The following is a 27,783-nucleotide window of genomic DNA, read 5'->3' on the forward strand; positions in this document are numbered from 1 at the left end:
TAGGCATATTGGCAACTGTTTTGCTTATCTGTTACTTTTTTTAAGAGCTCAAAATCAGGAGATTAAAAGAAAAGTAAGAACAGTGTTCCTGCATACTGTAGTAGGGAAAATTCCTGTTACAGACATACAGTACAACCAACATGGAATCGCCCAGTTGTGGATTTTTTTTTTTTTTCTGTGCAGATATGAAATCCCATCAATTACTAGAAGAACTATTTCCATAATGTTTGTAAAGTGAAACTGCAACAGTATCCTGCAAGTTATAAGCTAACACTGCTCCTTGAAAGAGGGCGCAGAAGTGCCACGTACAATACCCCTCGTAAGGGATGTCTGCTTTAGGAGATTCGGATCATTCGATGTTCTGTTCTTCAAGGCCAACACTTTCTGGAGAAAAGGGGACAGACTGGTCAGCTTCCACTCAGTCTTCTTGCTCTTCTGCTTTGAGACCCTCACCTTAGAAGCAAAGATGGAAGTAGCAAGGGGGCCACCAAGGCACACACATTTGGTCAAGGTGCTAAGGTAAACCAGGCATGGCCAAACCGAGTATGCCCCTCACCAGAAAGAAACTTGAGATCCTGAACAAACATTTCTCCTACTTTTGAAGATCAGTAGCACTGTTGTCGTCCATTAAAAAAAAAAAAAATCCTCAATAAATAATTCATTTATGTAACACTTTGCAGAGAAGGCAATGGTACCCCACTCCAGTACTCTTGCCTGGAAAATCCCATGGACGGAGGGGTCTGGTGGGCTGCAGTCCATGGGGTCGCTGAGGGTCGGACACGACTGAGTGACTTCACTTTCACTTTTCACTTTCATGCATTGGAGAAGGAAATGGAAACCCACTCCAGTGTTCTTGCCTGGAGAATCCCAGGGATGGGGGAGCCTGGTGGGCTGCCGTCTATGGGGTCACACAGAGTTGGACACAACTGAAGTGACTTAGCAGCAGCAGCAGCAGCAACTCTTTGAGAGTGGTGAAAAACAGAAAGCTTTTTAGATTTCTCCACACCCAGGCCCAAGCCTACATCTAGTCTCAGGTGCTCGTTAGTGATGTTAAGCAAGTCTCTGGCACCTTAGGTATTCTACGTCAGAAGTGAAGCACTGGGGTCCTTGAGACATTCAGCCAGCCTAGGCATAGGCTGAATCCCCCAATGGCTCAGGAGATAAAGAATCCACCTGCAATGCAGGGGACGCTGGAGATGCAGGTTCAATCCCTGGGTCAGGAAGATCCCTTGGAGGAGGAAATGGCAACACACCTCTGGCACTCCTGTCTGAAAAATCCCATGGATAGAGGAGCCTGGCAGGCTACCATCCATGGGGTCGAAAAGAATCTGACTGGACTGAGTGACTCGTATGCAGGTAGACACAGGCTTCCTTCAGAAAGACCTGCCATAAGGTTGCACCCAAGACATCCTGTGAAGGGGCATAAGCAAGACTTGGTTTCTCCAAGACTGACGAACACTATAAAAAGAAAACATCAATTAGACAGTATTATTGCCTTCCGTTCTTAAAAACACGGATGTTTAAATAGGAAAAGAGAACCCCAGCATTGGAGTGGCCAGCATAGTACAAACAGCTGGAGGGAGAGCCTTAGAAGATTCAGTCCATGCAGGGAAGCACGAACCATTATTATTTCCCTTTTGGTCAAGCAAACCAGAATGGCTGTACCCTTCTTGTTTTTCACAAAACGAAGCCCCACCCAGATGTACCTTTGGCCACTGGCATAAAGTCTGTATTTGAAACTTTTTTGGTAGACCCACAAAACGCTAGAACCAAAATTGCTAGTCTTGAACTTACTTTGCCTGATTACTAGCTCTAGCTTCCAGCTGGAATAACATATGATATCATTGCTTCTAAGGCAAACCCAGTTTAAAACAGTTTACTTAGCCTATATATTCAACTCTCACTTTCTAATCAGATGCTTGGCACGAATTCACCCAACTCCAAAACCTGGCAATGTGCCCTCCCTGGGCAAAGGAACAAAAAGTTCATGGGTATTTTTCTATTTTCCATGTGTCTTTCTCTTTTATTATTCAAAAACATAATACCTTAATGTGATAGAAGAGAAGAACCAGATTAAAATAAAATATTCTGTGGGATAAAAGTGAAATAGAGACATTGTATGCTTACAGAGAGATGTGTAAGTCTCATGCGGTTTCAAAAAAAAGGCTTGCTGAGGAGCAAAGCTCAAGATGAAATTCTAACCTGGATGCCAAATTTATATATGTATCAATAACAAACAAATTAGTGAAAAAACACATTTAAATGATCTCAGTGTTCACAGAGAAAGTTATCAATTTAAATGATATAAACTGAAATCTTAATTAATGAATTATGTAGACCTTATTGTGTTTTGAAAACTTTTTTATACTAATGCCTGAGAACAAGCGTGAGTGGAGTATGAGAAGAAAGTGGCCAATAGTCACTTGATGCCTTGCCGCAGGATAAATATTCCAGCACTACAGAGCAGCGAAGGGCATGGCTTCAGTATCAGACATATCTGGGTTTTAACCTGGTTCTGACTCTATTGGTAGGACCGTGGTCAAATTCATAACTTGTCCCAACCTCTGCTATACAATCCTCAAAGTTAAATCAGCAGTTCAAGAAATTTGTTTTTAAAATACTATAAATGCAGTACTCGGGTACTCAGACCAGGCCAGGAAATCCTACTTGGTCCTGTATCCCTGAAAATAGCACAGATGGTACTAAGCACTGACAGCTAATCCACATTACAGAATAAACTGAACACTCATCCAAGAAACCGTTTATGCTTTGGTTTTATAACTTCACTATCTGGCAAACAGTGTGTGTTCAATAGATTGTTATTATATGAAATGGAAAAGAATATTTTCTTTTGGAAAATGCGTTTGAGTTTTTCTCTCCACCATCTGGAAGTGACACCTCTCTTGGCAAGGAACTAGATGGCAGAGCTTCCCTGGAGGAGGCAGAAAGTGATGAAGAGATGATTTATATTTCTGAGGACCAGTAAAGTGTATTCTACCTACGGATGAGGCAGTGTCTCCCCAGGTGTTCTGAACTGTGAGGAGAAAGAAGAATAGAGGTCTTTTGAGTTAATACAAGAGTCTAATTACATGAGCCCCTAAAGAACCAACATCTTAGGCTACTCAGATCTCTTTAATTACAAATGTCTTTCATCTGGAAATTTACCCATAAATTTCTGTGGAAAAAATTTTAAACTCTATTTAGTGTTTCATAAAAATAAGTTAAATCTCCTATATTATTTCCAAATAACTCAGAATCTAGGGATGTTTAAGAGTAAAAATATTAAGACACTCCATTATGGTGATCACTTTCCCATGAGATCATAAACGATCAGAATTACAAGACTCACAGCACAGACTTCTGTGATGAAAATTATAGTGAAAGATGGCCATGTTAATTAGAATGCTTGGCCACTATCACTGAAACTCAAAACTGCAGTGGCTTAAACAAAATAGGAATATATTTCTCACTCACATGAAGACCAGGTCAGGAGTCTAGGGCTGGTATGGTGTTTACACCATCTTCAGCGAACCAGTTATGGTTCTTCCATCTTTCTATTAAATATCTTCAACACAGCAGCGTCCTCTCGTAATTCAAGTCAGCCACATCCTATTCTTACATTTCAACACAAAGAAAGTGTAGGAAAAGCACACACCCGTCCTTTCCCTGCACAGTCTGAAAGTGGCCCACATAATCCTACTCATTTCTCACTCAGGAGAACTTGATTGCATTAAGCTGGTAGGCTAACTGCAAATCACTGTCATTATTTTGGGTGATCACATAATATATATGTAAAAAGGTGACACTAGGTGGTGGGAACATTAAGAAGCCTCTGTCCTAAAGGCCATAGGGCAAGATATCATTTAAGACTCAGGTAAACCACTCAAATCTTTATCCATTTACTGCAAGCCAATCAAGAAATGGGAATACCAGATCACCTTACCTGTCTCCAGAGAAATCTATATGCAGGTCAAGAAGCAACAATTAGAACCAGACATGGAGAAGTGGACTGGTTCAAAACTGGGAAAGGAGTACATCAAGGCTGTATACTGTCTCCTTGCTTATTTAATTTATATGCAGAGTACATCATGTGAAATGCCAAGCTGGATGAATCACAAGCTGGAAACAAAATTGCCAGGAGAAATATCAACAACCTCAGAGATGCAGATGATACCACTCTAATGGCAGAAAGTGAAGAGGAACTAAAGAGCTTCTTGATGAGGGTGATAGAGGAGAGTGAAAAAGCTGGCTTAAAACTCAACATTCAAAAAACTAAGATCATGGCATCTGATCTCATCACTTCATGGCAAATAGATGGGGGAAAATGGAAACAGTGACAGAATTTCTTTTCTTGGGCTCCAAAATCATTGCAGATGGTGACTGCAGCCATGAAATTAAGATGCTTGCTCCTTGGAAGGAAAGATACGACAAACCAAGAAGCATATTAAAAAGAAGAAACATCACTTTGGTGACAAAGGTCCATATAGTCAAAGCAATGGTTTTTCCAGTAGTTATGTACAGATGTGAGAGTTGGACCATGAAGAAGGTTGAGCATCAAAGAAACGATGCTTTTGAATCATAGTGCTGGAGAAGACTCTTGAGAGTCCTTGGACAGCAAGGAGATCACACCAGTCAATCTTAAAGGAAGTCAACCCTGAATACTCATTGGAAGGACTGATGCTGAAGCTCCAAAGTTTTGGAGCTTCTCAGGGAAGGCTTCTCAGGGAAAAGCTATCCAGGGAAGGCTTCCCTGAGGAAATGGCATTTCAGTTTTAATCTGACCAGCCATGAGAAGAGCTGGAAAAGAACATTCTAATAAGACAGATTAACAATTGTTAAGGCCCAAAGGCTCCCTATTTGTCAGAATCAAGTTGCTTTAGCTCTAGTTTTCTTTATTTAGGCCTACTATACACGGGACAGGATGAAAGAACATGTGTGTGTTTGTGTGTGTGTGTGTGTGTGTGTAGGCATGCATGTGTTCACGCTTAGGAAGAAGAGATCTATGATTCTACTCCTAGGATTAATATTTAACATCTAGTAATAATGTGGAAAACTCCAAAACCAGGAAGAAAGAGAGCCTGGGGCCATACAGAGAAGAGATGAAAAACAAAACAAATGGTTACAGAAGTTGAGAGATAGCATAGCCTTTTTATTTAAAAGAATTTTTTTGTTTTCACTTGTTCTAAATAGTGTTTCTGGGTGCATATATTTCTTAAATAAAGTTAACTAATTTCAGGTATATTGTTCTAACTAACTTTTAGCTCCCAATGAGAAATTGGCAGCTGTAAATAAAATGTCTTACACATTTTATTTTAATTAAAATGAGAAGGCTGAGCACCAAAGAACTGATGATTTCAAATTGTGGTGCTGGAGAAGAGTCTTGAGAATCCCTAGGCCCACAGGGAGATCAAACCAGTCAATCCTAAAGGAAACCAACCCTGAATATTCATTGGAAGGACTGAGGCTGAAGTTGAAGCTCCAATACTTTGGCCACCTGATGCAAAGAGTTAACTCATTGGAAAAGATCCTGATGCTGGGAAAGACTGGGGGCAGGAGGCGAAGGGGGCAACAGAGGATGAGATGGTTGGATGGCATCACTGACTCAATGGACATGAGTTTGAACAAACTCCAGGAGATATTGAAGAACAGGTAAGCCTGGCGTGCTGCAGTCCATGGGGTCGCAAAGAGTCAGATACGACTTAACAACTGCACAACAACATACACAAAACAGGTTAAAAATAAGAAAATTTAATAATCAAATATTTGTACGTTAGTACCATAAATTAATATATATCTCAAATATCACACAACTTATATTTAGGGATCCAACCTAAGTCACATTCTTAAGCTATCGGGAATCCACTCATAAAAATCTTAACCTAAGGATTTGGTAGCACTAGCCAAGAGATCTTTCTCAAAGCATCTATTCCTTGGTCTGAGAGAAGTTTAGGAGAAAGTTCAGTACTGCTTCAACTATCATAATGTATTCACAGCATTGTCTAATAGTCAAAAATTTGAATAAAAGAAAGACCAACTTAACTTATGAAAGGTACTACAGTGAGATAACTACTCCAAGGGACAAATCTTTCTATCATACTCATGATCGGGCTTCCCTGATAGCTCAGCTGGTAAAGAATCCACCTGCAATGCAGGAGACCCCAGTTCAATTCATGGGTCAGGAAGATCCACTGGAGAAGGGACAGGCTACCCCTCCAGTATTCCTGAGCTTCCCTTGTGGCTCAGCTGGTAACGAATCTGCCTGCAAGGCGGAAGACCTGGGTTTGATCCCTGGGCTGGGAAGAACCCCTGGGGATGGGAAGGCTACCCACTCCAGTATTCTGGCCTGGAGAATTCCATGGACTGTATAGTCCATGGGGTCACAAAGAGTTGGACACGACTGAGCAACTTTTACTTTCTTTCACTTTTCATGACCAGTGAAGGCAAGCTGCCACTCAAATGTCACAATTTTAACACCAAGACTTTGCCAAAAGAGCAGTAAGAAAGGTACCAAGTCAGACCCAAGGTCTGGGGAAATTTTCATTGACTTCTACCTTCAAAACCCAAGTTCGTTGACTCTAAGACACAACTGACTGTAACACACAGCACTATTTGATGTACCCTAGCAAGGGGGGACGGAGAAGGCAATGGCACCCCACTCCAGTACTCTTGCCTGGAAAATCCTATGGACGGAGGAGCCTGGTGGGCTGCAGTCCATGGGGTCACTAAGAGTTGGACACAACTGAGCGACTTCACTTTCACTTTTCACTTTCCTGCATTGGAGAAGGAAATGGCAACCCACTCCAGTGTTCTTGCCTGGAGAATCCCAGGGACAGGGGAGCCTGGTGGGCTGCCGTCTATGGGGTTGCACAGAGTCGGACACGACTGAAGCGACCTAGCAGCAGCAGCAAGGGGGGAAAAAATACTGCACTTAAACTGAGAAATGCCACTGATTCCAAGATGCATCCCAATTTCAGAAATGTGAAACAAAGGATGTCTTAGAATCAATAGAAATGGTAGTATTCTTCAAGCCAAATGTGCCCCTTTTCTTTTCAGCATGGAAAATGACTTTCGCTATTTTCAGCTCAGTCATAAAAAAGTTTTCTTCTGTACTATGTTCATCCCTTCCTCTCTTTGTGTACAACTCCAAAGATACAACTGATAAATCCCCATTTAACCTTTTCTCCCAAATATTTGACATTTCATTCAAAATGTCAAACCAAGCTACCAGAATAAAGAATAAGAAGGGTAGAAAAAGAAGAGGCTGCCAGTCAATGAGGGCAGATTCTGACTCTGAAAGAGCTGAGCCTCACACTGCCCTCTGCAGGCAGGACACCTCCGAAGAGGAGAAAAGAGCTGAGCCCATTCACTTGTCCTGAACTTGCTAACTGGATAAAACTCCCTCTCCCTAAGAAAGGAGGGAATAAAGGGTCAGAAACAGACCAAGAGCACGCCTAGGAAGAACCTCTCCTTGTGGAAATCTGTGGGGGCGTGCGGTGTTTCCTCCTAATAACTTGCCTTCGCAGTTAAAAACACATATTTGGTTTCTGCCCAAAGTTCCGGGCACATAAGCCCTTGTAATTTCCTGATCAACAGGGGTGCCAGGAACATCTTTGTTTCCAATATTTGGTCTTGGACCCTGATTCCTGGCACACAGAACTCCTAAATCTCCAGGAATTTCCTGGGTGATAGGAGCATCTTTTGTTCTAATGAGGGGATTACTGGTGGGCTCCTGGGTAGCTCCTGGATGGGGGCCATCACCAGAAAGGCCAAGCCAAGAGTAGAATCTCGGACTTTCAGTTACATACGCATCGCCCATCCTCCAGGGAGGGGAGAAGAGCTAGAGACTGACTTATTAATCATGCCTACAAGATGAAGCCTCCATAAAAATCCCTAGAGTATAGAATTCACAGAGCTTTTGGGTTGGTAAACACACCATGGGCTGGGAGGATGGGATACCCCAACTCCATGGGAACAGAAGCTCCTGCTCTCAGGATCCTTTTGGACCTTACCTGAGCTCTAATGACCCAGTTAACTTAAATAAATGTTTCCTTGAGTTTTGTGAGCCATTATAACAAATTATGGAACCCAAGGAGGAAGGGGTGGGGATGGGGCATGGGAACCCTGATTGATAGTGGGTTGGTCAGAAGTATCCGAGGCCCAGACTTGAAATTGATGTCTACAGTGGGGAGCAGTCTTGTGGGACTGAGCCCATAACCTGTGGGGTCTGTGCTACTCCATTTAATCAGTCATAATTGAATTACAGGACACCCTCCAGTGGGTGTGACACCCAGGAGTGAGTTGGAGGATTGCCTGGCATGGGAAAAACTCCTACACATTTGGTATCAGAAGTGTTAAGAGTAGAAAGTAAAGAAACAAGAGGTTTTCTTTTAAGCATGCTCCACAATTTTTCTTCTCAGGAAAAATCCAATGAAAAATCTCCATAAATGTCAACAACACTCTGGCCTGACTTTAGGGATCACCATTTTCTGCTTCCTCCCTCACTCTTTATGGAAATAATATTGCCAGCACTTTGCAAGTCAGGACCTCCCAGGGTGTTGACGAAGTCAGGAACAGACCTAAAATGAGCCATTACATTTCCAAGCCTAGCCATCTGGCTGGGGGACCTAACAGAAGCACTAGAAGACTGAGAAGGTAAAACTCATCAATTTGCTACAGGACAAGCATGAGTTTGGGTGAACTCCGGGAGTTGGTGATGGACAGGGAGGCCTGGCGTACTGCGATTCACGGGGTCGCAAAGAGTCGGACACGACTGGGCGACTGAACTGAACTGAACTGAAGCAGACATACTGTCATTTAGTTTAGTTAAACTTGATCTGTTACAGAACAGATACTCTAAAATTTAGTATCTCATAAAGAAAACTAATTCTACCTATTAAAAACTACTTTGGCAACTGACAAGACGCCAGGTCTACTTCTCACTACAAAGATGAAAACGTTTAAAACTAAAGCAACGTTTACCTGGGAAATCTTGAGTGGCTCTATAAATCATTTACATTTTATTTAAAAGCCATTTTCCAAATTGGATTTTTTTTTTATTTAGAAATGTTAATTGTTACCTAAAAAATAACTGGAGATAGATATTACATACATATTTATAAAGTATGCTTTTCAGAAAGCATAAACACAGATGCTTCCTCTGCTATACAGTTTGTGATTGTTTCATAACCATTAAGTTATGATCAATAAAACTTTTTCTTTGAAACGATTAGCATAACATCAGATATACAGTGTAGAAACAATGGCATTTAAATCTGGATTTAAAGAAAAATACTGTTAAACATTATCAAATATTAAGTAAAAAAGATGGTAATATATTTCAATGTAACAGTCTCATTATTCCTTAATAAATTTTAATTTAGAAAATAAAATCTAGGTGAGAATATATTAAAACCATTATTTACATAAAGTAAACTGGCAAGCATTGGCAATATTTCTGGCTCAGCTAAAAGAATAATGACTAAGACTTACTAAGCATTTACTATATGTTAAGCAGTATAACTTAGTGATACACATATGCAATCTCATTCAATCCTGATGATAACACTGTGATGTAGGTACTTTATTCCCATTTAATTGAGGAAGCTAAATCAAACTTTCTTGCTAGAATATAAAAAAATAATTCTTCATAGGCTACCAAAAGAATTCTTTATAGGTTATGAATTCTTCATAGGGTTTACCATAGTAAACCCAGCTGCACATGTGTCTGCGTGCAGTCATGTTTGACTCTGCAGCCTACCAGGCACCTCGGTCCATGGGGATTCTCCAGGCAAGAATACTGGAGTTGGATGCCATGCCCTCAGCCAGGGGATCTTCCCAACCCAGGGATCAAACCTGTATCTCTTCTGTCTCCTGAATTGGCAAGCGGGTTCTTTACCACTAGTGCCACCTGGGAAGCCCATATATATATACATCTAAAAATTTAGACTCTCCATTAAGTGAAATTCAATACTTATGCATGACAAAAATAGCAATAACAATTACTCAGCAAAATATAATTAAGAAGAAACTTAAAAACAAAAAAATAATATTTAACAGTAAAACTTTAGAACATTTTCTTTATAGTCAGGAATAAGATGAAAACACCTACTTTCACTGCAAGTTTTAGTATGCCTGGTCAGTGCACTAAGAAAGTGCTATCACACTGGGAATGACCCAGAGGGATAGGATGGGTAGGGAAGTGGGAGGGGGTTTCAGGATGGGGAACATGTGTACACTCATGGCTGATTCATGTCAATGTATGGCAAAAACCACTACAATACTGTAAAGTAATTAGCCTCCAATTAAATTTTTTTTAAAAAATAAAGTGCTATCACATGTGGAAAGGAAGAAATAAAACTGTTATTATTTACAGATATTACTGCCTGCAGAGGAAATACAGGAGAACCAATGAAACAGAAAGAAAAAGGAAAACAAGCTCAATCCAGTGCTCTGTAACAACCTAGAGGGGTAGGATGGGGTGGGAGGTGGGAAGCTGGAGGAAGATTCAAGAGGAGGGGAACATATGTATATCATTACTGATTCGCATCGTTGTATGGCAGAAACTGACATAACATTGTAAAGCAATTATCCTCCAATGAACATTTTTTTTTAAAAAGTGGATAACAAATATAAATGCAAAATGCAAGGCTATTGGACGTGTGATCACCAATCAAAAGTCAGGAGTACTCCAATATACCAGTTAGCACTTAGAAAATTCAACTTACATATGGTATTAGAATCATTAAAATACTCATGAAAAATCTAGTGGTCAGTTTGGTCACAGATATTTTTTAAACTCATCAATATGCATGGTCAACAAATTTAACAATCCTCTCCAATGTATGTGCCCTAGAGACACTCTCTCACATGTAAACCAGAAGACAAGCTCCAGGATATTCATCTCATTCTTTCTAACCACACACACACACACACACAAATATGGGACAGTCTAGCTATACATCAATATGGATTGGATAAACTGTTGAATATTCATACAATTAAATCTGTATATGTCAATTTGGGTTATCTTAAAAACAGAATGCTGAGAGGGAAAAGCAGGTTGTTCAGGGATATTTACAATATGACATCACTTACATAAAAAGTAAAACCCATAGCACAATACTCTGTATTATTTATAGAAAAATAAGTTTTTAATAAATATATAGAAACAAGGAATCAAGCTTCTGATTACCACGGGAAAGGAAAAAGGAGAATCAGAGCACGGAAAGGGTTAAGTATCAGAGATGCTTCAACTTTACCTCTAGTTTTATTTCTTTAATGGAAAAGCATATAAATATAAAAAATTACTAAATTATATTGAATCTATGCGTAAAATACATAAATATCTAGTCATAATATTTTGTGTTTCAAAATACCTTATAATTTAAAAAACACATGTTTTTTAAAGTATCCCATGCAAATATTTAAACAATAATGAAAAGGCCATACCCCATGTACATATCTCTTTATAAAACTACAAAGGGAGTTTGCCTCCCTTTCATCTGTTACTAAACATCATTTTAAGCCACATGTTATCATATGTTGTAAGGATTAGAAACTATTGTCAGAAAAAGTATCAAAAGTAGCATATTCTACAGGAAAAGTAGCAAGGATTGAATAAAGATGCCATGAAGATTAAGAAAGGTCCAAATGGCATAAAATCGAGAAGAGGTTTTCAAAGTTTAGTTAAATACTCAAAAAGACATTTATCTAAGTATTGAGTGAGAAGCCAAAGACATTATTGTCAAGAGAAAAAAAAAGTAGAAAAACTAAAAAAATAGAAAAAGCTGCTACTTGCATTTTAAATTGGGGGCACTTACAGAATATGATATAGGGCACATGTCAACAATATGATTTATTACTCAGATTATAATAAATATTAAATTTTTCCCTGGAAGTAAAAACTTTAATTATTAATACCCCAAGAAGCCCCCAGAGCAACATACCTGGAGAAGGAGTCTTTCAAAAGCCAGAAAGTTGTCCCACTTGGCAGTCTGTGGGTGTTTCAGAGTTTGGACAGTGGCCAGCCCAAGCTGTAGGAGCCCACAGTGATTCCCTAGAGATTTGAGGTTGTTCTTGAAGAGCTGAATATAGGACATGAGCTGCCCCGGAGTGACTCTCCCTGGAAAAACATACAATTCATCAGCGTACCCTCTTCTGGGAGCGGTAAAAATAAAGAGGAGCGTGCCATTAATAATACTACTGCCTTGTTCAGTTGCTCAGTCGTGTCCGACTCTTTGTGACCCACAGACTACAGCACGCCAGGCTTCCCTGTTCCTCACTATCTCCCATCAGCACAAAACTTCAGAGTCAACTGCAAGCTTTCCTAAGCTTTTGTGACTCTTAAAACAACATGGTGACAACAGCAAAGTTGAAACTACCAACTGCATTTTGCAAGCAAAAAAACAGATGTTAAGTGCTCTTGCCAAAGCCATATTGTTATTAGGATTCATTTCATAACTCTGCAATACCCCATAAATGAGTTTTCAAATAAGGTCTTATGAATAAATATTTCTTGAGCTCAACGTGGAGTACCTCTGCAAGACATATGATATAGCAATCTAAGAGCCAAAAAGTCAAGGTTTCCAATTGTGTGTGTTATGTATATAAAGCAAAAGAGAAATCTGTTAGGACTATAGCTAAAACTTTATCACTGATATCAATGGGTTTATGACAACATCCTTGAGCATAAAAGCAGACTGGTGTTGGAACAAAAACGTATAGAGAACCAAAGTGGAAAAAACCCTGGAAGACGAGATATCAAAAGAAAGGGTTTCGTATGGATGACAGCACATTTACTACCATTGTCACCTAGATCTAGAAGAAGACTCTCACCTCATTAAAGACTGGAGTACCAAAAACGCAAACAAACCCTGTTGAAGATTCAGTCTTTCAGACCTCTAAGTCCAACCTTTTCCTAAATAGCACTCCTTCCATTTAGTCACTTCCCATTCTATTATGTCAGATCTCATTCCTGCCATTCATCAATGCAATGGGCAGAACCCCAGAACACCACAGTTTCTCCTCACTGGGCAAGAAGAGTGCAATGGAGCCAAACACAAATGCAAGGCCAGTAAATCCTTCCTGTACATTTCAGCCACACTGTCTTCCTGGTTTACCCTCTGATGCCTAAAATCCAGGTTTGTTTGCTATGCCTACGTTGGTTAATATCTGGCAATAAAACTACCCGTATTTATTTAGCACATGCCCTCTTCTGATTTTCACAGCAACTCTATGGGGTAGCAAACAAGTGAGAGTTCAGTGTCTTACACGGTGCTAAATGGCACTTGTCAATTAGTGGTTTTGCTACAGATTATAATACACAAAAAATAAAGACCTTGTCACAAGAAACTTCCAAGCCTGTAATATATTCTACCTGTTTAGTGCATATTTTGAAGAGATTAAGGATTCTAAAGTGCCTTTTTGCCCACTTATATGGGGCTTCCCTGATGCTCAGTTGGTAGAGAATCCACCTGCGATGCAGGAGACCCTGGTTCAATTCCTGGATTGGGAAGGTCCACTGGAGAAGGGACAGGCCACCCACTCCTTGTGGCTCAGCTGGTGAAGAATTAACCTTTAATGAGGGAGACCTGGGTTTGATCCCTGGGTTGGGAAGATCCCCTGGAGAAGGGAAAGGCTACCCACTCCAGTATTCTGGCCTGGAGAATTCCATGGACTTGTATAGTCCATGAGGTCACAAAGAGTCAGACATAACTGAGCAACTTTCATTTTCAAACAACAACAGTTGGTGGGTTGCAGCGAGGGGCAAGAACAGTGGAAATGCATAGCACAGAGCTGAGTCTCACTAGTTTCTTTGGTCCCTTGGTAAAGCATAGTTCATTCCTGATTCTCAGCAGCAAGCTAACAATTTGCTAGCTTAAGTACTAACAGAGAAGAGCCTCATTAATCCCTTCTTTGCTTGATTTTAAGTTGGCTTGATTAAGGTATAATTTACATACAGTAAAATTCACTTTTTTCTGGTTCAGGGTGTTCTCAAAATAATTCTATGAATTTTGACAAAAACACAGTCACAATCAAGATAGATTATTTCCTTTACTCCCCAAAGCTCCCCTTTTGTAGTCAATTCTCTTTTCCCATCCCAAGTCCTTGGTGAACACTTGTCTGTGTTTCTGTCCCATAGTTATTCCTTTCCAGAATGTTCTATAATTGGAATTATATAGCACATAGCCTTTTGAGTCTAGCTTCTTTTTACTTGAGCATAAGGTATTTGGTGTTCATTCATGTTGTTGCTTGTATCAGTAGTTTGCTCTATTTTCTTGTTGAGTAGTAATCCATTGTATGAACCATAGTTTGTTTAGACTTATCCATTCACCAGTTCATGATCATTTGGGTTGTTTCCAATTTTTAGAAATGATGAATAAAAACTTCACAAACATCTTCATATAGTATTTTATGTGCATACGTGTCTGTGGACATAATGATTTCAGTTTTTTCATAAGTAAATTTCTAGGGTTGCTGGGTCATATGCTAAATGTATGCTTAACTTTATAAGAAACTGACAAACTAATTTCCAAAGTCAGCTGTCCTACTAGTGACAAATGAGAGTTCTATTCCCTCACATCCTCAATAGCCTCGGTATTGCCAAGTATTTTGGTTTTAGCCAGTCTAATAGGTTATCTAGCAACATCTTACTGGGGTTTTAATTTGGATTTTTTAATGACTAATAATGTTGTTCATCTTTTCATGTGCCTATTTGCCACCCTATATCTTTTTTTGGTGAAGTGTCTGTTCAAATCCTTTGCTCATTTTTATTAAGGTGTTTGCTTTCTTATTATTGAGTTAAGAGTGTCATTAACTTTTATTAATCCATTGGTTCAACACATGTTTTTGTGCTAGGGACTGTTCTTACTGCTAAGCACAAGCCCATGAACAAATCAGAAAAAAGTCTGTCCTCACGGCCAACAAATAAAGAAGACAAATGACTCCCAGAATGCTCTCCTAATTAATCCAGCTCATTACATGTCACTCTCTTAGGGGATGGGATCTTTTGTGCAGAGGATGAACATTTTTACACAAGAACATTTCTGACACATTAAATATATGAAAACAAATTTTCACATGAAATGGATTCAGATCTAACACTGCAGTGAGCTCCATTTATTTCTTTAAACACTGTGCTGCAGTTGATGGCAGTATAGTCTCTGGACACACAGAGCTTTGTTGACCAAGAGAGATAGTCATAGAACAATTACATGAACAATTACTTAATCATTATTGTGACAAGTACTGCTAAGGCAACAACTAAAAAGTCTTGAAACCCTGAAAGGGTCTATGTGGTACGTAACTGCCTACCTCTCCAACCCTATCTCCAGGACCTGAAGGAGAAGAAATTTAAAAGGCTCAGAATACACACAATCTATTCATAACATAACTGCCCTTTCAGTTCAGTTCAGTTCAGTCGCTCAGTCGTGTCCGACTCTTTGCGACCCCATGAATCACAGCACGCCAGGCTTCCCTGTCCATCACCCAATTGTTAATTACTAATTGTTAATCTCCTGGAGTTCACTCAAACTCACGTCCATCGAGTCAGTGATGCCATCCAGCCATCTCATCTTCTGTCATCCCCTTTTCCTCCTGCCCCCAATCCCTCCCAGCAGCAGAGTCTTTTCCAATGAGTCAACTCTTCGCATGATGTAGCCAAAGTATTGGAGTTTCAGCTTTAGCATCATTCCTTCCAGAGAACACCCAGGGCTGATCTCCTTTAGAATGGACTGGTTGGATCTCCTTGCAGTCCAAGGGACTCTCAAGAGTCTTATCCAACACCACAGTTTAAAAGCATCAATTCTTTGGCACTCAGCTTTCTTCACAGTCCAACTCTCACATCCATACATGACCACTGGAAAAACCATAGCCTTGACTAGACGCACCTTTGTTGGCAAAGTAATGTCTCTGCTTTTGAATATGCTATCTTGGTCATAACTTTCCTTCCAAGGAGTAAGCGTCTTTTAATTTCATGGCTGCAATCACCACCTGCAGTGATTTTGGAGCCCAAAATAATAAAGTCTGACACTGCTTCCACTGTTTCCCCATCTATTTCCCATTTTTAGAGAGACCTAAAAAAATGGAAATCATCAGAGAAAGTCATCAGGTCTGTTTAGATTTCAGTTGCAATAACCATATGTTCAACTTAAAGATAAGAATGTCTTCAATTCAAAAATATAGTTAAACTTTATTCAGTTAGCATCTTCCAATCTCAGACTTGGACTCAACAACCATATTTACATAACACTACCTTCCAACATAAAGCATGAGATCCAAAGAACAAATGGCTATATTTCATAACAGGAAATGCCAACAGAATACTACATTGTGAATTAGCGATTATCCACCCTTGCTGCTCTAGTCTCTTCCCCTCTGTGTATCTTTTTCTTACATACACAAGCCACTAACACTTCTTATACATGTCATGAAAGCAGGGGGTTTTTGGTAAAAATCCAAAACATGGTAATTTAAATTTATTAAAAGAGTACTTTACACAAATGCTTTAAAATACAGACTAGTGACATTTTTAAATATAAGTTTAATCAGAATCTTACATAAAACAAGTCAAAATTAACTGAGTATTAAAAATGTTATACAATAAGACTAATAACTTGAGAAAACTTCCCAGTTCATCTCAACTAAAACTGCAAGCAACCAGGACCAGGTGTTGAAAAAGTAATAGAACATTTATTCATACCTCATATTACCAAAAAAAAAAAAATAAAACTTCTCAGGTAGATTTAGACAGTGATTTTAAAATGTCAACCCAAGAAGGCCTGCCAACACATTTTTTTTCCAGTCATAAAACAAGGGTTTTATATATTATATATTATCAAGACATAATATATAGCAACTCTGTGAAAAGGGACAATTTTGAAATTTGAAAACGAGTTTTCAAGTAAGAAAATCTATTAGGCTTTTTTTATATATACAGTTTTTAAGAAAGTGAAACAGACTTTTGATTTTTAGTTAAGAAAAAAACAGAAAACTTTAACAACCATTAATTCTATGTATATTTTGAAACAGCAAAATAGAATTATTGCTTGGGAGAAAGGGGACAGATTTAGAAAATAAAATGATTTAATATTTTAATATTGTCTATGATCCTTATAATATTTAATTCCATTGTATTCAAATGAATTATGGAAATTATCTTTCTATTTACTACATACATTTGATAAACTAGACTGCAGCCATGAAATTAAAAGACGCTTACTCCTTGGAAGGAAAGTTATGACCAACCTAGACAGCATATTAAAAAGCAGAGACATTACTTTGCCAACAAAGGTCCATCTAGTCAAGGCTATGGTTTTTCCAGTGGTCATGTATGGATGTGAGAGTTGGACTGTAAAGAAAGCTGAGTGCTGAAGAATTGATGCTTTTGAACTGTGGTGTTGGAGAAGACTCTTGAGAGTCCCTTGGAATGCAAGGAGATCCAACCAGTCCATCCTAAAGGAGATCAGTCCTGGGTGTTCATTGGAAGGACTGATGTTGAAGCTGAAACTCCAATACTCTGGCCACCTGATGTGAAGAGCTGACTCATTTGAAAAGACCCTGATGCTGGGAAAGAGTGAGGGCAGGAGGAGAAGGGAACGACAGAGGATGAGATGGTTGGATGGCATCTCCGACTCAATGGACGTGAGTTTGGGTGGACTCCGGGAGTTGGTAATGGACAGGGAGGCCTGGCGTGCTGCAGTCCATGGGGTCATGACTGAGTGACTGAACTGAACTGAACTTTCTGAATCTGTTTTGTGGCTTGGTAAGATATATTTAAAATATTTACACATATATGATTTTTTGTTGATTTTCTTAACAACAACAAAAAAGAGCATTCTGTCAGTGCTAGGTTTGACTTAATCCTCAAAGTGTGTCTTAATGGTAGAAAGCAACCATCAGAAATTTTGTCTAAAATAGTATATTTAGCTACTAAATGTTTTCTTAAAAAAAAAAAAAGTTCTATAAGAAATAATAACACCGTCATGCATGTTTTTTATTCATCATTGTCTTGAAACTGTGAATGAAAACCCAGTATGTGAAATCTGAATAAACAAAGTTATGTCTTAAGACATGTATTCCCAGAATTCAAATATCAGCATTTCATTTGTCTCCTTTTTAATTACTTTTCTAATATAATAAAGGCAAAGCATATTAAAATAATTAAATATAACATGTTCTGCTAAAACTCTGGTTTATTAACCTACACACAACTGGCAAACAGGAATACTTTTAATATTACACAAAAAGTCACACCTACTCATTTGTCACTTTTCTCATTATTTTAACATCCTGTGCCACCAAATAAGAGCAGCTGAACACAAAGTAAACAAACATAGCTGAACGCTACAAGCCATAAGAGAAACTGAGTCCTGACTGCACTCCTAGTTCTTCCTCTTAGCTCTGCTTGACCATATGCCCTGTCTCGGAAGTGCTTCCTGTTTGGTCCTCCCTGATCTTCAGTGCATTTTGCCTTTGCCTGCATAAACAAACAGCGTCAACTTCTCTTTACTTTCCCTTCCAGTGAGCTACTTTCAACTCTTTTGTTCACATGAAGTCCCAAATATACTGTAACATTTCTTTTATCTATAGGAAACTGGCATACCTTTTAACTGTGCTAGTATTTTAATCAAGATTTTTATTGTTTTTTTTTGTTGTCAGTGCTCTAACTATAAATTTGTATAGATTTTTAAATGGGCTTCTGCTAATGATATTTTTTATCATGAGCCCTGATAACCAGTATGTGATTTTGCAAAACAAATTTTCCAGGAATGCATGTAAATTATAGCAAGAGCGCTCATACTAACATGTAGACAAAGGTGGCGATGCTACTAAAACAAAACTATTGATTGGTAGGCAGCATGGTTACGGGAAATTTCCAATGTTAATTCTACAGTTGACATTAGAAAGCTCTTGTGTACAAAAGATGCTTTCGGAGTTCTGTAAATAATGTACAAAAGGTTCAGAGGGTAGACTGACACACGGGTTTACATCCTCATCTCATTTCATCAGAAAGACAAAAAGGAATTACAAAGGGAAAGGAATACACAACAAAGAGATCGTGAGATAGTCTCTAAGCTGGCAGAGGCTTCGAGCACTATTCCTCCCCATTTGTTGGTTATCTTCGTAATTTACATTACATTCTTAAACTTTCTTCTTTGTTCTGTCAATTACAGATGGTATCCTATGGCTTTTCGTCTCTAAGCAGAGGATATTAATCCCTCTTTGCCCCTCCCTCTACTTTGTATCTTCCCCTTTCATCTTTCAAATCATCTGTACTTTTATTTTCATCAAGATGGATAGCACTTATATTTTATGACCATAATGTAGCCTTACGTGCCTTTTTAAAAAATAATTTTATTTATTTATTTTTGGCTGTGCTGGGTCTTTGTTGCTGTGAGGGCTTTCTGTAGTTGCGGTGAGTGGGGGCTACTCTCCAGTTGCAATGTGCAGACTTCTCTTCCCGTGGCTTCTCTTGTTGCAGAGCATGGGCTCTAGAGTGCATGGGCTCAGTAGTTGCAGTTCCCAGGCTCTAGAACCAGGCCCACGGGCTTGGTTGTTCTGCAGCGTGTGGAATCTTCCCAGACCAGGGATTGAACTCATGTCTCCTGCACTGGCAGGCAGATTCTTTACCACTGAGCCACCAGGGAAGACCTTACGTGCTTTTTGTATAGCTTGATTCAAACAGTTCAAAATCAGTCAATTGTGTCTTCATGATAATGAACTATATAACTATTAATGACAGACCCAAGGTACAAACTATGATTGCATTTCCTTATGCATATACTTTGGCCCTAGAACGTTTATGGGCTTTTTCTAAGGGGATGGGGGAGTTGCATTCCCTGCCTTAATCGAAGCTGTGAAGTCTCCTAATTTCAAATACACTGTCTCATCTTTGAAGTCTGGGTTATGTTGTAGTTGTTGTTTTTAACTGAGGTATAGCTGAGCTGTGGGGTTTTTTGTTTTGCTTTTTCCCCTCCCTGAATACTTTACAACCAAACCCCTTCATTCTCCAGTCCCATCATGGGCGGACTGTTCTCCAGGCCCTTCTGTGTAGTCAGCAGCCTGGAACTGAGTCTGTTGCTTTCCTCTATTGGAACACTCTTTGGTTAAATTTCTGATATTTCTTTCCTGCTATGCTGCCTTGTTTCGCTGGACAATCTCAAGTAACTTCCTCAGAAAAGGTGTGTGGAAAGCAAACTTCTTTTTATCTTTAAAAACGTTTTTTCTTGCCCTCCAAGTTAATAGTTTATCCAGATCTATAATTCAAGGTTGAAAATAATGCATTGCTTCATTATCTTCTGGCTGAGCATTGCTTATAAGAAACCTGTGCTAGTCCTATTTTTGTTCCTTTGTAGAGGAGCTTCCTTTTTTCCATCTAGAGGTTCATAGGATCTTCTCATTCTCTTGTACTCTGAGGAGTCATGGTGATGATGTCTAGTTTAGAGAGTTTTTATTCTTTACACTTGCTTTTCAGTTAAGCCTGTTCTACTATTTGATATGTCTTTCTTCACATCTAGGAAGTCTCACATTCTTTCCTTACTAATTTCCTGTCCTCCGCTTTTTCTCTCTTTCTAAAACTTTCAATAGTTCTTGGGTTTCCTGAATTGGTTCTCTATATATTTTGCTTTTTGTATCATATTTTCAATGCCCTGTTCTTTCTACATTTTAGGAGATTTTCTTGATTTATCTTTAAACTTTGGTTGAATTGCTGACTCTTTGCGACCCCATGGTCTGTAGCCCGCCAGGCTTCTCTGTGCATGGGATTCTCCAGGCAAGAATACTGGAGTGGATTGCAATTCCCTTCTCCAGAGGATCTTCCCAAACCAGGGACTGAACCTGAGTCTCCTGCATTGCAGGCAGATTCTTTACCATTCAAGCTACAGGGAAGTCCTGAATTTTTTTTTTTTTTTAAACCATAATACCTTTATTACTAAGAGCTTATTTTTTTAAATCATTTTGTTTATTTATTTGGCTGCACCAGGTCACAGCTGCAGCACTCAGCATACTGAATCGTCACAGCAGCATGAGAACTCTTAGTTGCAGCCTGTGGGATCTAGTTCCCTGACCAGGGATCAAACCAGGACCCCCTGCCTTGGGAACATGGAGTCTTGGCCACTGGACCACAGGGAAGTCCCTAAGAGCTTCTTTTTTAACATGAGCTTTATAGAGATATAACTCACATATCATAAAATTCACCCTTAAAATGTACAATCCAGTGGTTTTTAGTACACTCAGAGTTATGTAATCATCACCACTATATAATTTCAGAACATTCTCATTATCCCAAGAAGAAAGCCTGTACTCAAATTTCCCCAGTTATGAAAAAGATATAAAGCTATATAAATCCATACATATTAGAATATAGCCCAAATAAAATTTCCATTTGGGAGATATAACTGTACTTAGTTAAACCAGGAAACAGAAATAACAGAAGGGAGAATATTCAGGTAATTATAGCTATAATAGAATTCTGGCTTTTTTATATGTAATAATACTATGGTGATGCACTAAAAAAATTTTTTTAATTGAAGTATAAATTCCTGGAAGGTAATATAGGACTAGAAAAATACTTACTATATCACAAAGCAAAACAAGCAATAAAAATAAATTTCCTCCCCTCCTACAAAGACTTTGCCTTGAATATGTGACAAGGCATTGCAACAAAGAGGGGTCACTTACCCAGAAGATATAACCAGTTCCAGATTCAGAGGCCTCAGATATAATGGAGGAGGAAAGTGAGGAGTATAACATAAAATAAAGCATACACATCTTAGGTATGTAGTTCAGTTACTTTTTACACATACATCTATCCACATAACCACCATGCAGATCAAGGTATGGAATATACCCAACGCTCTAGAATATTCCCTTGATACGTACCTAATCAATAATCCTACAACAGCAAACCATCATTTTTAACTCTCTCACTACAGCTAATTTTTCGTTTGCTTTTGAATGTCATATACACAGATACACTATTTTGTGTCTAGCTTCTTTAGTTCAACATCGTCCAAAATCTCAATCTTTTTTTTCCCTTCCTCTATTTTATTGTTCTATACCACTCTAACTGCTTCTCTGTCCATTCTACTTTGAAGGATATTTAGGGCCATTATAAATAATGAGACTGTGAACGGTCTACTACATGCCTTTTGGTAGACTCGCTTCCATTGGCTACATGTCCAGTTGTGAAACCAGTGGATCAGATGGGTATACTTAAGTTAATACGGCCGGTTTTCCATGGTTGTATCAATATATCCACACACTTTAAACGTGATCAAATTTAACCTAATTTAACATAAATTTTAAAGTATACATATAATGTTTAAAACCTGGCACAACTGTATAACTAAGTTTCCTTCATGGTATTTTATGCCGGGTAGCCAAAACTCTAATAAGAGAGACAGAAAGGAAGTCACAATCGAAACCACATTGTCATGCTCTTAGGACACACCTTTGTTTTGCTCATTGTTGGTTTACTAGCTTATTTACTTACTTTCTTACCTAATTACACAGAAAAAGGCCTGGAAGTCAAGATTCTAATTTAGGAACAAAGGTTACACTGAAGAGTAAGTTGATGGCGGGGGCGGCGGGGGGTGGATAGACAATTACTTTTTATTCTACTAATGGTACAATATGAATTTTCTAGAAACGTGCTATATTACTTTTTAAATGGTCTCTTGGTTCTGAAATAAAATAATATCTATTTCATGTGGAATTAATAGACAAGCATTTTTCTCTGGGAAATTTGAATCTATTACTATCACTGGTTTGTACAAGGGATGAAGCATTGTCTTTCAAGAGAAAAAGAAATATAAGAGTAATAATTACTGCTAGTTCCCCACCTCTATTGAGGTCAAAGGACAAAGAAATATGGTTAACATGCAGGTGGGGAGATTTAAGTCAGACCTGAGAAAAAAATTCCACATTCGTGATGACTATTAGACATTGAAACCAGATATTAAAGGAGGAAGAGGGAAGACATTATAAATCTTCTCCCGTAGGGATTTGAAGGGCAGTATATACAGCCATCTGTATAGTGAAACTTGGATAAAAACCAGCTGGGAATCGATGTCTACTTTTATAACACTATAAATACTGAAGAAGGTTTTCCTGAGATTTCCTTTAAATAGTATGTTTCTTGTTAAACAAATTTTTGAGCTCTACAGTATTACAAAGATAGAATAAGAAAGCAATGTGAAAAGAGCATTTTAATTATATGAATCAATTCAATCAAATGGATCCAAAATTGAGAAATCTATTGCAAGATACGATTTCAGGAGAGTATGGAATAAAGCATAACTGCTGCAGGACCAGAGGTCACAAATAGAAAATAAACAGCTCTCCCTGAGATTTATACAAAAAACATGAAATATAAAACCACCAGAAACATTTATGGTTTGGCTTTCTTTGGAAATGCAGCCTTCCTGAGGCTAACTTAAATCACTGCATCAATGTTTACAAACTCAGCTGAGCACACGGAAAGACACTGATAGACTACTCTTGTTTTCCACAAGGCAGATTTCCAGCCTGCCAGGGAAGGAGCCATTCCTCGGTAAGTCCACCCTGACTTGGAAGGCTATTCTTCCAAATAAAGCAACTCCCACCCCACAGCCATGGATCTTTCCTTGGGGGGTTTTAAACTCCTAGCCCATATTCTCATATGCTGAGGATTTCTTCTGTTGAGAAAACATAAAAATTAACATGAGGAGGAGGAGGATGAAAAAAAAAAGATGCACCAATTAAAGTTAAAAATATAGAGTCAGAGGACAGATGCTTGAAGAAAGGGTATTAGAAATTCAGATGACCATTTGTGGACAAGGAAATACAGTAGCAGAGGCAATTCAGGTTTTGTTTTAGGTGATGAAGTATAAGAAGGAAATATCTGTTTGCTGACCTTAAGGCTTTGGGGCATTATTAATTATTAATTCAATAAAAACTCTTCCAGCCCTTTCTCTAGATTCTCTACTTCTTCATATCCCTAAATGGATGTGTTCTTTACAGCTCTGCCTTCAAGCCTCTTCTCACTCATTCTATATTCTTTTCCTGGATGATCACTCTTATATTTCCTTAGAAATTCACTACTTAGGCTCTAACATAATGACTAGGTAACTAAATCTCCAGTCTCCACTTTTACTTCTGGAAATCACTACTCTAGCCACATGTCACCCAACTAAGGTGATCAGGGAAAAATGCTACAGACAATGTAATCCCACCCCTAGATTGGGTAGAATACTCTTCATATGCAATGGTATGACTTTTACTGGAAAGATAACTGAAAGCATATTGTTCTTCATACATTCTTTCCAAAAGAAAAAGAATAAAGTGAGTCTATCACTTCAAGGAAAACAGCTATTTGTTTTGTCAAAATAAAAACTCAAGTTTTCATGTGAAATCATAATTTTGGAAAGCTTGTATCTGCCTCTATAGCTTTATATCCTAATACGTAAAGATTTTCTAGTGATTAACAGTGGGGATATCAACAACTGTGGTCTGTTATATTGTATAATACGTGTCAACATTTGGAAAATCTGCATAATTCAGAGAACCTTTATTGTCCAAGTGACTAAGGTAAAATGCTATAAAATAATGTGTGTGTAAAAGAGCCAAAGTGCAAGAGAAATCAATGGTCTTTAATGTACCAGAGTGTGGAAAATTCAATGATATGGTTTCATATTCCACACTGCAATTACCTGTAAGGAATTACCTCTTGTAAATTTGGTATAGTATATCTGCAATTCTAGAATATCCACAATTTTCTGAAAATTATTTAAAAAAATCTTCCCCTTTTCAACTACATATCTTTGTAAGGCCAGCTTTTCTTTCTATCACAACAGATTCTATAAAGAAGCAGATATGAGAATAGAGCTGCCTTCTATTAAACCAGACGTTCAGTTCAGTTCAGTTGAGTCGCTCAGTCGTGTCCGACTCTTTGCGACCCCATGAATCACAGCACGCCAGGCCTCCCTGTCCATCACCAACTCCCGGAGTTCACTCAGACTCACGTCCATCGAGTCAGTGATGCCATCCAGCCATCTCATCCTCTGTCGTCCCCTTCTCCTCCCGCCCCCAATCCCTCCCAGCATCAGAGTCTTTTCCAATGAGTCAACTCTTCGCATGAGGTGGCCAAAGTATTGGAGTTTCAGCTTCAACATCAGTCCTTCCAATGAACACCCAGGACTGATCTCCTTCAGAATGGACTGGTTGGATCTCCTTGCAGTCCAAGGGACTCTCAAGAGTCTTCTCCAACACCACAGTTCAAAAGCATCAATTCTTTGGTGCTCAGCTTTCTTCACAGTCCAACTCTCACATCCATACGTGACCACTGGAAAAACCATAGCCTTGACTAGACGCACCTTTGTTGGCAAAGTAATGTCTCTGCTTTTAGAGATGTACAAAAAGGTAAAATGGTGCCACTCTCTTCCCCACATGATTTTATTTGAGAAAATAGTTATTTTCACAAAAACATGTTATATTAACATGCAATAGGTTTATTATAATATTTTTACATTAACTAATATTTTAAAAGTTTTCCCTACTTGAATCACTAATGTGATGTTTTCTTCCTAAATATTTAAAAAAATTTTCCCTGCTTAAATTCCTAATGTGATGTTTTCTTCCTATCTATCAGTCTCACATATATTAATAGATAAACCCCACATAACAAAAGCTCATGGTGTCCTCAGTAGTTCTGTTTTTTTCCATTCATAGGTTGTTGTGAACATCAACAGCTTTTAACAATGTAAAGGGGTTCTAAGAAAAGTTTGAGGACTGTCTAAACCAGTGTCCCTCTTGGATTCCATAGGAGAGAGAGAGAAAAAGTAATCCATTAGCTACATAATGAATACCAACTGACAGTATTAAGAATTTATTTATTCATTCCATAAAAACTTAATGACTATATAGGAATTTCAAGGTCTTGGGTTAGGTGCGGAGAATACTAGGAAGTACAGATAAGAATTCTCAGCCCCAACTACTCAGGGTCTGGTGGTAACTGCTGTAACAGAAGTATGAACAAAAACAGTACTGATAGGAATACAAGATGTCACCTTTCAGAAAGGATGATAAGGGATAAGAGATAGCATGGAAAAAATGTTGGAGGAGAATTTTAAAATACAGGAGGCTAAAATGAGCATTTTTTCTGGAGAGTGAATAGAGTAGGATAAGGCTTTAAGATCAGTAGCAATTATTAACCGAGTGAAAGAAAATGAAAGTGAAGTCGCTCAGTCATGTCCGATTCTTTGTGACCTCGTGGACTGTAGCCTGCTAGGCTCCTCCGTCCATGGGATTCTCCAGGCAAGAATACTGGAGTGGGTTGCAATTCCCTTCTCCAGCGGATCTTCCCAACACAGGGATTGAACCCAGGTCTCCCTCACTGCAGGCAGATTGTTTACCATTAACTGAGTACATACAAAGCACAACAAGGGATACAAATAGAGCTACATTCTAGAGGAAGCTAGAAGTAAGGAAGCTTCTAGAGGAAGCTAGAAGGAAGAGAAAGCATGAAGCAGTTATCAGAGAGAAGAAGATCATCAGAAAAGCAGAGTGACGTGAAGACCAAGGGAAAAGAATCAAGAAAGAAGACACAATCAGATGCTACAGGATATCAAGAGGAACAAGAAAGAGTAGAAAGCAGAGTTGTAAACAGAAAATAGTACTGTACCAACCTAGAGGGGTGGGATAGGAAGGGAGGTGGGAGGGAGGTTCAGAAGGGAGGGGATATATGTATATCTATGGCTAATTCATAGGTTTGACAGAAAACAACAAAGGTCTGTAAAGCAATTATCCTTTAATAAAAAATAAATTAAAAAAAAATAGTAATGCACGTAACTGAAAGCAGAAATACCCATCATGAATCTACTATTCATCCATACTCATTAGGCAATCATCCATCCAAGCAGCAAATACCAAGCCACCCACTATGTACCAAGCCAAACAGCCAACAGAGAATATATGACATGGACACTGTCTAGTATAAAGTTTTGGATCCACACACACTTAACTATTTTTCACCGTGGTAAGTGCTAAGACAGCAAAAAGAGAAAGAGCTGTGGGTCCTTAGAAGGCAGAACAGTCAACGAAGACTGCTGAGGAGGGGAAGGAAGAAGGGTAAAGGGGAATTAAATATGGTTCCACAGAGAAAGTGACATTTGTATGAGATCATGAAAACTAAGATGGGTTTCATAGGAACATGTGTGTGTGTGTGTGTGTGTGTGTGTGTGCATTGCAAAGTATGTGGTTATATAAATCAAGGTCCCAGCAGGAAAAAGATGGCACACACAAACAGAAAATAAGGTGACCTTAACAACATGACTTTCTAAGAAGTGAGGCTAAGGACAATCAGGAGTGTGAAAGGAATCCAACAAGGGAAGGGTAGAGAGAAGCAACCAACCGCATCCTGGCAGGGACGGAGTGAGGCAATCAATACCTGTAACCATAACTGCCTCTCACCCTCTAAATCTCCCGCTCAGGCCTCCCAATAGCCAAACTCAACTGAGAGGCCAAGGGCAGAAAAGCCTGCTGAGGCAGTCCATAACAGTGAGCCCCTAGAAGCACAGCAAGAGAAGAGTGAAGGGGATCTAAAGGGACACCAAATGAGAATATTTCAGGCAAAAATAACAAAGACCTGGATCTACAGACGTTCCTGCTGGGGAGTAGGGAGCAGGGAGGAAAAGTAACATGAGTGGTGGATGAAGCATGGGGCTAGAAGTCAGAGAGATTTACAGAAACAGCAGGCTAAGGAGTTGGTATACTGTCCTAAGGCAATGAGGAACCATTAGAGGGTTT

The 27,783-nt window shown here is 38.8% G+C and overlaps 1 protein-coding gene across 2 annotated transcripts in view; it reads right to left on the minus strand.

The window, feature by feature from the left end:
- SCFD2 (sec1 family domain containing 2) overlaps positions 1–27,783 on the minus strand; it is a 397,062-nt gene that overhangs the window by 315,169 nt on the left and 54,110 nt on the right. For both annotated transcript variants that reach the window (NM_001078005.1, XM_015471617.3), the window contains exon 4: positions 11,946–12,121. In NM_001078005.1, coding sequence (NP_001071473.1) covers positions 11,946–12,121 — 176 coding nt within the window. The remainder of the gene's footprint in view (positions 1–11,945; positions 12,122–27,783) is intronic.

The sequence above is a fragment of the Bos taurus genome, chromosome 6 (assembly GCF_002263795.3).
Source record: "Bos taurus isolate L1 Dominette 01449 registration number 42190680 breed Hereford chromosome 6, ARS-UCD2.0, whole genome shotgun sequence".
Lineage (NCBI taxonomy): Eukaryota > Metazoa > Chordata > Mammalia > Artiodactyla > Bovidae > Bos > Bos taurus.